General features: G+C 43.1%; 1 protein-coding gene across 1 annotated transcript in view; it reads right to left on the bottom strand.

Moving 5' to 3' along the window:
* Window positions 1-247: 247 nt before the first annotated feature.
* Window positions 248-14,950, bottom strand: part of bace2 (beta-secretase 2) — an 83,083-nt gene continuing 68,380 nt past the window's right edge. The window contains exon 9 of the mRNA XM_072585697.1: window positions 248-2,822. Within this exon, the coding sequence (XP_072441798.1) occupies window positions 2,581-2,822 (242 nt within the window). The 3' untranslated portion in view covers window positions 248-2,580. The remainder of the gene's footprint in view (window positions 2,823-14,950) is intronic.

Raw genomic sequence — 14,950 nt, 5'->3', positions numbered from 1 at the left:
AAACTACAATTTATCTTTTTTAAAAGAGAAAGACAAGATTCTTGTATCAACAGTTTTCCACTTATTTGCACACTCAAAGCTACAAACACAATGACTTTTAAAAAGTCTATTGTGGCAATAATATTCCTCAGATGATCAAAACTTTCTGCTGATAAATATTTATTTTAAAAGAAACAATTATGCTTTCCTTCTTCTGAAATCTACCTTAAACTGCAGGTGAAAAAAAAATCAGTTTGCACATTATAGATTTTGCTTTCCTTTAAATGCATATTTTATTATTTAAGATTTACAAACCCCAAGGGTTTTATTCATAACTTAATTACTATTCTGTTAAAGTGACTGGCTTGCTTTTCAGAAAATCCCAAGACACTTGTGCTGTAGCAGACAGAAAATTAAAAGATACAGAAGATATAATAATCATCTTTGGAAAATCTCAGAGGTGGATGCTTTGGTTGACAAGATGCTTCATCGTTAAGTTTGATGTTATCACATTATGTCGCACATTAAAAAGCAAAAACCTCTTTTAAGCATCAAAAGCTTTTTATGGTGTCAATCTCTTCAAATGTTATTTCACATTTCACAAACATGTCAATTCTTTTGGAAGGTGATGGGGTGCAGTGGGAATTCCTGCTCAGGACGTTTTCAAAACTAAAATGCACACTTGATTTTATGCTTGGTTTGAGTGTTTTAATTTTCAGTGAATGAGAACTGAAGACCCAGCCAAAGCTGTGAGGATGCAAGCGTCATTTATTAGCATCCTACATGAAATGAGTTGCAAAAGTCTCAATTAATGTGGCCGGCAGGGTCACTATCTGGCAAACAAGTATATCCAAGTAGTGTGTGTCCACCCGAGGGAAGAATAGGATCCAGTTGTACGCTGATCTGGGTACTTGATCATAGCTTGGGTTAATCTTTGTTCAATATGGGAAGTTTCCAACATACTGCAACTTTACTTTCAAAGATTCTCAGGTGAAAGGACTGATAGTGTCAGTGCATTCATATGACAAAGAGAAGTACTTCACTTAATATTCATATCAGAAACTTACTGTCAATTTTACCATCACATCCTCTTGCAGGCTAGGTGGGGAGGGTGCAGTCAGGCTGATGACAGAATCTTCAATGCCAGACAAGCACAGCTAGCCCACAAATGGTCCCTGTTCTCCTACACGGCAAATAAAATTCACCGTCTTGTGTGAGATAAGCAGCCCTTGTTTTGATGTGATCATAGACAGTTGGATAGAATCATTAGGAAGTCCACTGGTAGGGGTTGGGGAAGGGTGAAATCACAAGTAACTAAGCGGTGGTATTGAACTGTGTCCAATATTATCATAAGGAAATGTCACCCTCACCCAAACTCTGTGAAGTGCAAACAAAGTCACGTCTCTGTCATTCTGCAACCTGAAATGAGGAGTTATGACAGACTGTGGGTATGCCTGGAAGACGATAGGTGCCACCAGTTCTTACTACTTAACGATAAGACGTCGTACATCAGCAGTGGCAGGAGGCCCGGGCTGTTTGCGCAAACCAGATAATAAATCCTTTAGCCTCAACTGTAATCAAATGTGCAGAGTTTGGCAAGTCAAAGAATAGGTAGGGCGATCTCATAGAAAAGGGTGAGGAAAATAGACATGGGTGTTCTTATCTACAGGAACAGGTGTAGTTGTTGCAACATATAAGGCTGCAACTTCACTTGCTTGCTACAGATGGCAGCAGGACATAAGTTACTCAGATGACACAATGCCAGCAGCAGCACTGGATTGTTGCATAAGAGTGATGTGTAAACTGAAACTGGCAAAATACAATAGCAATGCAAAGCACAGGCATTTCCAGGAATATTCCTGACAATCCCACCCACTAGAACTGGTAATCAAAGAAACCTGCAAACTGTAATTTGTGATGAAGTTTATAAGAGTGCAATGTTTCAAAATTCAAAATAATGGCTTAACACATCCATCGACAGTAAGCTCAACAATAATCTCCCAATAAAGAAAGCAAAAAGAAAATATTCTATTGAATTGTCCTGCGACCCCAAAATGTAACCATGAGAGATGGCTGTACACTTATTGACATCTTCTAGTTTCCTAACTGACTTAATGAGTCTTTGGTTGAGAGATGCTGGTGCAGAGAAATTCAGAGAGGTTTTTTTGTTTAGATCTTGTTCCCCTTGTGGTATTATAAAACTATGTCCACATCACAGTTTGAAAATGTACTCAAAGTCAAGGCCCATTCATAATTTCAGTTGATGGGAAATTTTCCTAATCATCCGAGTATTCAATCTACACAAAATGCCTGGTTTCAAATCATTTCTAACTGTACTTTTGAAGTTTACAGAATGATTGGATAACTAATAGATATTAGTGTACAGTATGCTCTGCTGCATATCAGGATTGGGGGGCAATTAAGTAGAATGCACATTCTGTGTAACATGAGTTGAATGTTCAGTTCCCAACTGCCACAACATTAGTCACCATTATTTACTTTTTAAATAATCAAACTTGCTCCAAAAGGCACCAGGCTACACGGGTACCATCAAATAGTGCAAACAGCCCGATAATCGTTCCACGCGTGACATGCATGGCTTTATTTCCAACGGTGTCTAATTAATGATGAATCATCAGTGAGACCATTGCCATTTCGGTGGCTGCAAGGAAAAATCAGCAAGATGACTGAAACCAGGAGGGTAATGCCAGAGAGTGCAATCAGAGCATAGGAGATGATCCAGAGTGCAGGCTGAGTCCTTGGCCTTTTGCTGATACAGTTGCTTGAAATATCTGCTGCTGAGAATGGACCAGCGATCTCAGAGACTGGAGAACCATCAATGACTGTTGATAGACATAAAACAATCTAGTTTAGATTCATGTCTTTCGACCAGATGAGGTATTTTTGTTTTGGTAAGAGCAATACCAACCAATTCATTTCCCCCCCGATTGATTATATTGATGCTTCACTATATGAGCCATGTTAACCAAGGCTAACAAGCCAATACTCTGCACAGATTCTCTCGACGCCTTCGACTGGTAGTAACGTAAGCTTTACAAAAAGTACACTGAGAAAGAGAGGACTGCAGATGCTGGAGATCGGAGTCAAAAGGTGTGGTGCTGGAAAAGCACAAAGGAGCAGGAGAGTTGATGTTTCGAGCATAAGCTCTTCAGCAGGAATTCCTGATGAACAGCTTATGCTCAAAATGTTAATTCTCCTGCTCCTCTGAAGCTGGCTGATCAGCAGTGCTTTTCCAGCATGACACTTTTTGACTCTTTACAAAAATACAGCAGAACTATGCTTTAGTAGAAATGGCATTTTAAAAAAAAGGCACATAATAGGACCAAGAAATGAATGGCAGCAACTCGTTTTGATTCCCTGGTCATCAGGAGCATCATTCCTCCATTTACTCTGGCTGGTCCTGTTAGAATTTTGTAACTCTCTGGAAGATCCCTTTGCCTCCTTCTAAACTCCAATGAATATAAGTCGGAATTGACTCAACGGGAATCAGTTTGATCATGAAAGAATAAGAGCAGCCCACACTGCTCCAGAGTTTTGGATGACTTGAGAGTATTTCCCGTCTGTGCCCCACACAAATTAAAAAAAAGACCCATCACCAAAGAGGGAGAGAAGCTTTGACAGACAAGTTAGGGCTCCAGCCCTTTACAATAATGTGTTAATGATTTAGAAAAGGGAACCGATTGTAATACCTTCAAGTTTGCAGACAAAACGGAGCGGCGTAGGAGGGTGAGCTGAGAGACGGATGCAGAGATGCATCAGTGCGATTTGGACAAGTTGAACAAGTAGGAAAATGCATGGTGGATGAAAAATGATGTGGATAAAAGTGAGATGATCCACTCTGGCAGCAAAAACAGGAAGGCAGATTATCTGAGTGGTGATAGGTTGAGAGAAGGGGAGGTGCAACAAGAACAGGTTGCTCAGTGAAAGTAAGCATGCAGGTTCAGCAGATGGTGAAGAAGGCAAATGGTATGTTAGCCTTCAGAGGGAGAGGATTCAAGTACAGGAGCAGGGATGTCTTGCTGCAATCATTCATAGCCTTAGTAAGACCACAGCTGGAGTATTGTGCGCAGTTTTGGTGTCCTTAGCAAAGGATGGATGTTCTGACCATGGAGGCAGTACAACAAAGGTTTATTAGACTGATTCCTGCGCTGATAGGGCTGATGTATGAAATCAGAGCGGATTGGTTATATTCACTGGAGCTTCCAAAGGGTAAATGCAGGAAATAGGTTTTCAAATGACCAAAGAGGCCAGAACCAGGTATCACAGTTAAAGGATATGGTTAGGTCATTCAGGACTGAGATGAGGAGAAATTTCTTCTGCCAGACAGAAATACACCTATGGAATTCTCTGCCACAGAAAGGAATTCAGACCAAAACAATGTTTTCAAGCAGGAGTTAGATATAATTCTCAGGGCTAAAGGGATTAAAGGGTTTGAGGAGCAAAGCAGGAACAGGGTACTGAGTTGGAAGATCAGCCATGGTCACGTGGAATGGTGTAGCAGGCTTCAAGGGCTGAATTGGCCTACTCCTATTTTCTAGCACAAGAAGATTTGTCTTTCTTCTCTCAATACACAAGGGAAAGAAAAGTCTAAAGGCCCACAAGGCTCAACTGACTGTATTTTCCAAATGTGCTTACGACTATGTTTGGTACTAAATGCATCACTTTTCCCTCAGTTTATTCAATTTGGCTGGCATTGATTGATCAGTCATGGTCAATTCACAGGATATTGGAAAAATGGCAAGACTTAATCTCAATAAAAAAATCTTTTCCCTTGGAGAGAATGCAAATGTGCTTGAATATATACATTTATAGTCTGCAATTCGAAAGGAAAATTTACTGATGAATGCATTTTCCACTTTTACAAATTCATATAACACACCCAAAACAATTACAGTGAGCATTCTCTCCACTTCTATCTTTATTCAGAACACTGCTCTTAATTGTTGGATTTTGCAGCTTATTTTTGCATTTTAACACAATGGATTATTCACAGCTGAATGTCATGATCAAGGGAAGTTTTCTCTGGTGGAGAAGACCAGATCTCACTTAGTACACACAGATCAGGTTGAAGGCTCACTCTCAGGTGAAAAATCATGACTGACTCATTATCAAAACTGAAGCATTGTAGTTACAGACAATAGGTGCAGGAGTAGGCCACTCTGCCCTTCGAGCCAGCACCACCATTCATTATGATCATGGCTGATCATCCTCAATCAGTATCCTGTTCCTGCCTTATCCCCATAACCCTTTATTCCACTATCCTTAAGAGCGACAACTCTTTCTTGAAAGTATCCAGAGACTTGGCCTGAACAGCCTTCTGGCACAGAGCATTCCATACACCCACCACTCTCTGGGTGAAGAAATTTCTCCTCAATTCTGTTCTAAGTGGCCTACCCCTTATTTTTAAGCTGTGTCCTATGGTTCGGGACTCAACCATCAGCAGGAACATGCTTCCTGCCTCCAGAGTGTCCAAACCTTTAATAATCTTATACATCTCAATCAGATCCCCTCTCAGCCTTCTAAACTCAAGCACATACAAGCCCAGTCGCTTCAATGTTTCAGCGTAAGATAGTCCCGCCATTCCAGAAATTGACCTCGTGAGCCTACACTGCACTCAATAGCCAGAATGTCTTTCCTCAAATTTGGAGACCAAAACTGCGCACAATATTCCAGGTGCGGTTTCACCAGGTTCCTGTACAGCTGCAGAAGGACCTCTTTGCTTCTATACTCAATCCCTCTTGTTATGAAGGCCAGCATGCTATTAGCTTTCTTCACTGCCTGCTGTACCTGCATGCTTGCCTTCATTGACTGATGTACAGGAACACCTAGATCTCGTCGTACTGCCCCTTTACCTAACTTGACTCCACTTAGGTAGTAATCTGCCTTCCTGTTCTTGCCAAAGTAGATAACCACACATTTATCCACATTGAACTGCATCTGCCATGCATCCATCCACTCACCTAGCTGTCCAGGTCACCTTGTATTCTCCTAACATCCTTCTCACATTTCACCCTGCCACGCAGCTTTGTGTCATCAGCAAATTTGCTAATATTACTTTTAATACCTTCATCTATATCATTAATGTACATTGTAAAAAGCTGCGGTCCCAGCACTGATCCCTGCGGTACCCCACTGGTCACTGCCTGCCCTTCTGAAAAGGAGCCGTTTATCACTACTCTTTGTTTCCTGTCAGCCAACCAATTTCCAATCCATGTTAGTATTTTGCCCCTAATACCATGCGCCCTAAATTTGTTCACTAACCTTCTACGTGGGACTTTATCAAAGACTTTCTGAAAGTTCAGGTATACTACATCCACTGAATCTCCCTTGTCCATCTTCAGAGTTACATCCTCAAAAAATTCCAGAAGATTAGTCAAGCATGATTTCCCCTTTATGTTCCCAGACTAGTAATCCAGAGGACTGGACTAAATATCCACGTCCATAGTTGGGGAATTTTAATTCAGTTTATTAAATAGATCTGGATTAAAAAGCTTGCATGCACAATGGTGGCCAGGAAAAGGGATCTTGTACCACAATGACAGCATCCCTACCTCCGGTCCAATATTATAGAATCCCTACAGTGCAAAAGGTGGCCATTAGGTCCATTGAGTCCACACCCTTCAGAAAAACATCCCACCCAGGCCCACCCTCCAACTCTAACCCTATAGCCTTGCATTTACCATACAATTCCACCTAACCTGCACATCTTTGGACTGTGGGAGGAAACCAGAGCACCTGGAGGAAACCTGGCACTGAGAAGCAGAAGTGCTCATCACTGGGCTACCATGCTGCCCAGGAGGTCTGGATTCAAGTCCTACTTCAGGACGGCCAATGAGGGATGTCATAACAGAATGGTGTGTTGTTTCCCTGGTGCCAGGATCAAGGATGTCTCAGAGAGAATGCAGAATGTTCTCACGGGGAGAGGGGCCAAAAGGTCATTGTCCACACTGGAAGCAATGACATAGGAAGGGAAAAGGTTGAGATTCTGATGGGAGATTACAGAGAGTTAGACAGAAATTTAAAAAGGAGGTCCTCAAGGGTAGTAATATCTGGATTACTCCCAGTGCTACGAGCTAGTGAGGGCAGGAATAGGAGGAGAGAGTAAATGAATGCATGGCTGAGGAGCTGGTGTTTGGGAGAAGGATTCACATTTTTGGATCATTGGAATCTCTTTTGGGGTAGAAATGATCTGTACAAGAAGGATGTTTTGCACCTAAATTGGAAGGGGACTAATATACTGGCAAGGAAATTTTCTAGAGCTGCTCAAGAGGATTTAAACTAGTAAAGTGGGGGGGGGGGGGGGGGTGGGACCCAGGGAGATAGTGAGGAAAGAGATCGATCTGAGACGGGTACAGCTGAGAGCAGAAGTGAGTCAAACAGTCAGGGCAGGCAGGGACAAGGTAGGACTAATAAATTAAACTGCATTCATTTCAATGCAAGGGGCCGAACAGAGAAGGCAGATGAACTCAGGGCATGGTTAGGAACATTGGACTGCGATATCATAGCAATTACAGAAACATGGCTCAGGGATGGGCAGGACTGGCAGCTTAATGTTCCAGGATACAAATGCTACAGGAAGGATAGAAAGGGAGGCAAGAGAGGAGGAGAGTGGCATTTTTGAAAAGGGATAGCATTACAGCTGTGCTGAGGGAGGATGTTCCCGGAAATACATCCAGGGAAGTTATTTGGGTGGAACTGAGAAATAAGAAAGGGATGATCACCTTATTGGGATCGTATTATAGACCCCCCAATAGTCAGAGGGAAATTGAGAAACAAACTTGTAAGGAGATCTCTGCTATCTGTAAGAATAATAGGGTAGTTATGGTAGGGGATTTTAACTTTCCAAACATCGACTGGGACTGCCATAGTGTTAAAGGTTTAGATGGAGAGGAATTTGTTAAGTGCGTACAAGACAATTTTCTGATTCATTATGTGGATGTACCTCCAAGAGAAGGTGCAAACCTTGACCCACTCTTGGGAAATAAGGCAGGGCAGGTAACTGAGGTGTCAGTGGGGGAAAAGGATAGACCAGATCTAAAAGTTGAAGTTGTAAATTGGAGAAAGGGCAATTTTGATGGTATTAGGCAAGAACTTTCAAAAGCTGATTGGAGGCAGATGTTCGCAGGTAAAGGGACGGCAAAAAATGGGAAGCCTTCAGAAATGAGATAAGAATCCAGAGAAAGTATATTCCTGTCAGGGTGGAAGGAAAGGCTGGTAGGTATAGGGAATGCTGGATAACTAAAGAAATTGAGGGTTTGGTTAAGAAGAAGGAGGAAACATATGTCAGGTATAGACAGGATAGATCGAGTAAATCCTTAGAATAGTATAAAGAAAGTAGGAGTATACTTGAGGGAAATCAGGAGGACAAAAAGGGGACATGAGATAGCTTTGGCAAATAGAATTAAGGAGAATCCAAAAGGGTTTTTACAAATATATTAAGGACAAAAGGGTAACTAGGGAGAGAATAGGGCCCCTCAAAGATCAGCAAGGCAGCCTTTGTGTGGAGCCACAGAAAATTGGGGAGATACTAAATGAATATCTTGCATCAATATTTACTGTGGAAAAGGATATGGAAGATATACACTGTAGGGAAATAGATGGTGACATCTTGCAAAATGTTCAGATTACAGAGGAGGAAGTGCTGGATGTCTTGAAATGGTTAAAGGTGGATAAATCCCTAGGACCTGATCAGGAGTACCTGAGAACTCTGTGGGAAGCTGGAGAAGTGATTGCTGGGCCTCTTACTGAGATATTTGTATCATTGATAGTCACAGGTGAGGTGCAGCAAGACTGGAGGTTTACTAACATGGTGCCACTGTTTAAGGAGGGCGGTAAAGACAAGCCAGGGAACTATAGACCGGTGAGCCTGACCTCAGTGATGGGCAAGTTGTTGGAGGGAATCCTGAGGGACAGGATGTACATGTATTTGGAAAGACAAGGACTGATTCGGGATAGTCAACATGGCTTTGTGTGTGGGAAATCATGTCTCTCAAACTTGATTGAGTTTTTTGAGGAAGTAACAAAGACAACTGATGAAGGCAGAGAAGTAGATGTGATCTATATGGACTTCAGTAAGGTGTTTGACAAGGTTCCCCATGGGAGACTGATTAGCAAGGTTAGATCTCATGGAATATAGGGAGAACTAGCCATTTGGATACAGAACTGCCTTAAAGGTAGAAGACACAGGGTGGTGGTGGAGGGTTGTTTTTCAGACTGGAGACCTGTGACCAGTGGAGTGCCACAAGAATCGGTGCTGGGTCCTCTACTTTTTGTCATTTACATAAATGATTTGGATGAGAGCATGAGGTACAGTTAGTAAGTTTGCAGATGACACCAAAATTGGAGGTGTAGTGGACCGCGAAGAAGGTTACCTCAGGTTACAACAGGATCTTGAGCAGATGGGCCAATGGGCTGAGAAGTGGCAGATGGAGTTTAATTCAAATAAATGTGAGGTGCTGCATTTTGGGAAAGCAAATCTTAGCAGGACTTAACACACTTAATGGTAAGGTCCTAGGGAGTGTTGCTGAACAAACAGCTTGGAGTGCAGGTTCATAGCTCCTTGAAAGTGGAATCGCAGGTCGATAGGAGAATGAAGGCAGCGTTTGGTATGCTTTCCTTTATTGGTCAGAGTATTGAGTACAGGAGTTAGGAGGTCATGTTGCGGCTGTACTGGACATTGGTTAGGCCACTGTTGGAAGGGTTCAGAAAAGATTTACAAGGATGTTGCCGGGGTTGGAGGATTTGAGCTACAGGGAGAGGCTGAACAGGCTGGGGCTGTTTTCCCTGGAGCGTCAGAGGCTGAGAGGTGACCTTATAGAGGTTTACAAAATTGTGAGGGGAATAGATACGATAAAATAGACAAAGTCTTTTCCCTGAGGTCGGGGAGTCGAGTCCAGAACTAGAGAGCATAGGTTTAGGGTGAGAGGGGAAAGATATAAAAGAGACCCAAGGGGCAACGTTTTCTCGCAGAGGGTGGTAAGTGTATGGAATGAGCTGCCAGAGGATGTGGTGGAGACTGGGTACAATTGCAACATTTAAGAGGCATCTGGATGGGAATATGAATAGGAAGGGTTTGGAGGGATATGGGTCGGGTGCTGGCAGGTGGGACTAGATTGGGTTTGGATATCTGCTCAGCATTGACGGGTTGGACCGAAGGGTCTGTTTCCATGCTGTACATCTCTATGATTCTAAATGTGTTTTAGCCCCATCCAAAAGGTCTTTCCAGAAATAACTCAAGCAGCAAAATCTCTCACTTCGCATCCTCTAACTCCAAGGATGACAGTTGACAATTAATGGTTCAATGGTCATTTCTAAGATTTAATTTTTGCATTTTGGAGTCAACAACCATCCCTCCACAGCGATAGACACATACAGAGACAAAAAATCCCCAAAAGAATTGGACATCAGAAACAAAAACAGAAACGGTTGGAAAAACTCAGAGGTGGCAGCATCTGTGGAGAGAAATCAGAGTTAATGTTTTGGGTCCAGAGTCCCCTTCATACACAACACAGTGAATGAGAGAGACAAACAGAGACACACACAGAGTGCAAGACAATGTGCCAAGTACCACATAATCTGAATTGTTCATCACTAGATCAAACAAATTTGGAAAAAATAAGAAATTTTTACTAGTTGGCTTGTGATTCCTTTAAAAACGAGAGCAGGGTTAAAATGCCATGAACTAAAAGAAAACACACAAAATTTAATAATGATGAATCAACACAAGGTGGCAGAGTAATCTTTAGTTATAGTGCTTGAGAAGGGGTGGGTAAACACCATGATTAAAAACAATTAGTATAGAATTTGTCGGATTTGTAATGAGCTGTTAGGTTTTACCTTGGAGAACTTGTCACACTGATACCAGGTATAAACCAAAATAAATCCTTTTGCATTCTCCAAATAATGAAGAATATAAATTTAAAAATTCAAATTTGTAATGGATGAGCATTCTAAAGCTTGGTTCATCCGATTGCAAAATTGAATCAATATATCAAGGAAGGCACTATGTAGGAGGCAATGGAAACATTTGGGCAGGGATTAAGGACCGAACTGTCGAAGCAGTTTAGAGGAGGTTTACATGACTCATTCCTGGGATAAAGGGCTTATCTTATGAAAAGGCCCAGTCTGTTTAACCTATACCCATCAGAGCTACAGCAGAATGAGACATCATCTTGTTGAAAACTATGAAAGTTCTTGATTGTAGGAGCAAATGACTGCAGCTGCTGGAATCTGTACTGAAAACAAAAAGTGCGGGAGATCGTAGAGGGTCAGGCAGCATCCATGGAGAGAGAGCAAGCTAACGTTTCGAGTCAGAGGCTGAAAATGTTAACTTGCTCTCTCTCCATGGATGCTGCCTGACCCGCTGTGATCTCCAGTATTTTTTGTTTGCAGTAAAGCTCTCTATTGGCTGAATGCTAGATGCTCCCTCTTTGGGGACACAGCTTAATAATAAGAGATCTCCCTTTATGGCAGTGTATCATAGACATGTACAGCACTGAAACAGACTCATCGGTCAAACTTGTCTATGCCAACCAGATATCCCAACCCAATCTAGTCCCACCTGCCAGCACCTGGCCCATATCCCTCCAAACATTTCCTATTCATATACCCATCCAAATGCCTCTTAAATGTTGCAATTGTACCAGCCTCCACCACTTCCTCTGGCAGCTCATTCCATACACGTACCACCCTCTGCATGAAAAAGTTGCCCCTTAGGTCTCTTTTATATCTTTCCCCTCTCACCCTAAACCTATGCCCTCTAGTTCTAGACTCCCCCACCCCAGGGAAAAGACTTTGTCTATTTACCCTATCCATGCCCATCATGATTTTATAAGCCTCTATAAGGTCACCCCTCAGCCTCCAATGCTCCAGAGAAAACAGCCCGAGCCTATTCAACCTCTTTCCAATAGCTCAAATCCTCCAACCCTGGCAACATTCTTGTAAATCTTTTCTGAACCCTTTCAAGTTTCACAACATCTTTCCAATAGGAAGGAGACCAGAATTGCATGCAATATTCTAACAGTGGCACCATGACCTCCCAACTTCTGTACTCAATACTCTAACCAATAAAGCAAAGCATACCAAACACCTTCTTCACTATCCTATCTACCTGTGACTCCACTTTCAAGGAGCTATGAACCTGCACACCAAGGTCTCTTTTTTTCAGCAACACTCCCTAGGACCTTAACATTAAGTGTATAAGTCCTGCTAAGATTTGCTTTCCCAAAATGCAGCACCTCACATTTATCTAAATTAAAGTCCAACTGCCACTTCTCAGCCCATTGGCCCATCTGATCAAGATCCCGTTGTAACCTGAGGTAACCTTTTTCACTGTCCACTACACCTCCAACTTTGGTGTCATCTGCAAACTTACTAACTGTACCTCTTACGCTCACATCCAAATTATTTATATAAATGATGAAAAGTAGTGGACCCAGCACCGATCCTTGTGGCACTTCATTGGTCACAGGCCTCCAGTCTGAAAAACAACCCTCCACCACCACCACCCTCTGTCTTCTATTTTTGAGCCAGTTCTGTATCCAAATGGCTAGTTCTCCCTGTATTCCATGAGATCTAACCTTGCTAATCAGTCTCCCATGGGGAACCTTGTCAAACACCTCACTGAAGTCCATATGGATCACATCTACTGCTCTACCCTCACCAATTCTCTTCATTACTTCTTCAAAAAAACTCAATCAAGTTTGAGAGACAAGATTTCCCACACACAAAGCCATGTTGACTATCCCTAATCAGTCCTTGCCTTTCCAAATACATGCACATCTTGTCCCTCAGGATTCCCTTCAACAACTTGCCCACCGCTGACATCAAGCTCACTGGTCTATAGTTCCCTGGTTTGTCCTTACCACTTTTCTTAAACAGTGGCACCACATTAGCCAACCTCCAGTCTTTCGGCACCTCACCTGTGACTATCAATGACACAAATATCTCAGTCGGAGGTCAAGCAATCACATCACTAGCTTCCCACAGAGTTCAAGGGTATACCTACTTCACCAACACATTCCACCCAGACCTTAAATTCATGTGGACCATCTCTGATACCTCCCTCCCTTTCATGGACCTCTCCATCTCCATTAATGGTGACCGACTTGACACTGACATTTTTTACAAACCCACCGACTCCCACAGCTACCTGGATTACACCTCTTCTCACCCTACTTCCTTCAAAAATGCCATCCCATATTCCCAATTCCTCTGCCTTTGCTGTATCTGCTCCCAGGAGGACTAGTTCCACCACAGAACACACCAGATGGCCTCCTTCTTTAGAGACCACAATTTCCTTTCCCACGTGGTTGAAGATGCCCTCCAACGCATCTCGTCCACATCCCGCACCTCCGCCCTCAAACCCCATCACTCCAACCGTAACAAGGACAGAACCCCCACCCGGTCCTCACCTTCCACCCTACCAACCTTCGCAAAAACCGCATCATCTGCCGACATTTCCACCACCTCCAAACGGACACCACCACCAGGGATATATTTCCCTCCCCAACCCTTTCCGCAAAGACCGTTTCCCTCAGTGATTACCTGGTCAGGTCCACGCCCCCCCCCTACAACCCACCCTCCCATCCTGGCACCTTCCCCTGCCACTGCAGGAATTGCAAAACCTGCACTCACACCTCCTCCCTTGGCCCCAAAGGAGCCTTCCACATCCAAAGTTTTACCTGCACATCCACCAATATAATTTACTATATCTGTTGCTCCCGATGCTGTGTTCTCTACATTGGGGAGACTGGACGCTTCCTCACAGAGCGCTTTAGGGAACATCTCCGGGACACCTGCACCAATCAACCCCACCGCTCCGTGGCCCAACATTTCAACTCCCCCTCCCATTCTGCCAAGAACATGCAGGTCCTGGGCCTCCTCCACTGCTGCTCCCTCACCACCCTACGCCTGGAGGAAGAACGCCTCTCATCTTCTGCCTCAGAACACTTCAACCCCAGGGAATCAGTGTAGACTTCACCAGTTTCCTCATTTCCCCTCCCCCCACCTTACCCCAGTTCCTAACTTCCAGCTCAGCACCGCCCTCATGACCTGTCCTACCTGCTTATCTTCCTTTCCACCTATCCACTCCACCCTTCTCTCTGACCTATCACCTTCATCCCACCCTCATTCACCTATTGTACTCTTTGCTACTTTCTCCCTAGCATATGTTTCTTTCTTTTTCTTAACCAAACCCTCAATTTCTCTCATCGTCCAGCATTCTCTACTACTATCAGCCTTTCCTTTCACTAACAGGAATATACTGTCTCCAAAATCGCGTTCTCATTTCTTAAGGTTTTCCATTTTCTACCCATCCCTTTACCTGCAAACATCTTCCTCCCCAATCATTGTTTGAAAGTTCTTGCCTAATACTATCAAAATTGACCTTTCTCCAATTTAGAACTTCAACTTTTAGATCTGGTCAACCCTTTTCCATCACTATTTTAAAACTAATAGAATTATGATCACTGGCCCCCAAAGTGCTCCCCCAAAGACACTTCAGTCACCTGCCCTGCCTTATTTCCCAAGAGTAGGTCAAGTTTTGCACCTCCTCTCATAGGTACATTTAATACTGAATCAGAAAATTTTCTTGTACACACTTAAATTACTCTGCATTTAAACCCTTAACACTATGGCAGCCCCAGTCTATGTTTGGAAAGTTAAAATCCCCTACCATAACCACCCTATTGTTCTTACAGATAACCCCTCTGACTATTAGGGGGTCGAAAATACAATCCCAATAAGGTGATCATTCCTTTCTTATTTCTCAGTTCCACCCGAATAACTTCCCTGGATGCATTTCTGGGAATATCCTCCCTAGGTACAGCTGTAATACTATCCCTTATCAAAAACGCCACTCCCCCTCCTCTCTTGCCTCCCTTTCTGTCCTTCCTGTAGCATTTGCATCCTGGAACTTTAAGCTGCCATCCTGCCCATCCCTGAGCCATGT

This window comes from Chiloscyllium punctatum, chromosome 15, assembly GCF_047496795.1.
Source record: "Chiloscyllium punctatum isolate Juve2018m chromosome 15, sChiPun1.3, whole genome shotgun sequence".
NCBI lineage: Eukaryota > Metazoa > Chordata > Chondrichthyes > Orectolobiformes > Hemiscylliidae > Chiloscyllium > Chiloscyllium punctatum.
This window is presented reverse-complemented; position numbering and strand designations above follow the sequence as displayed.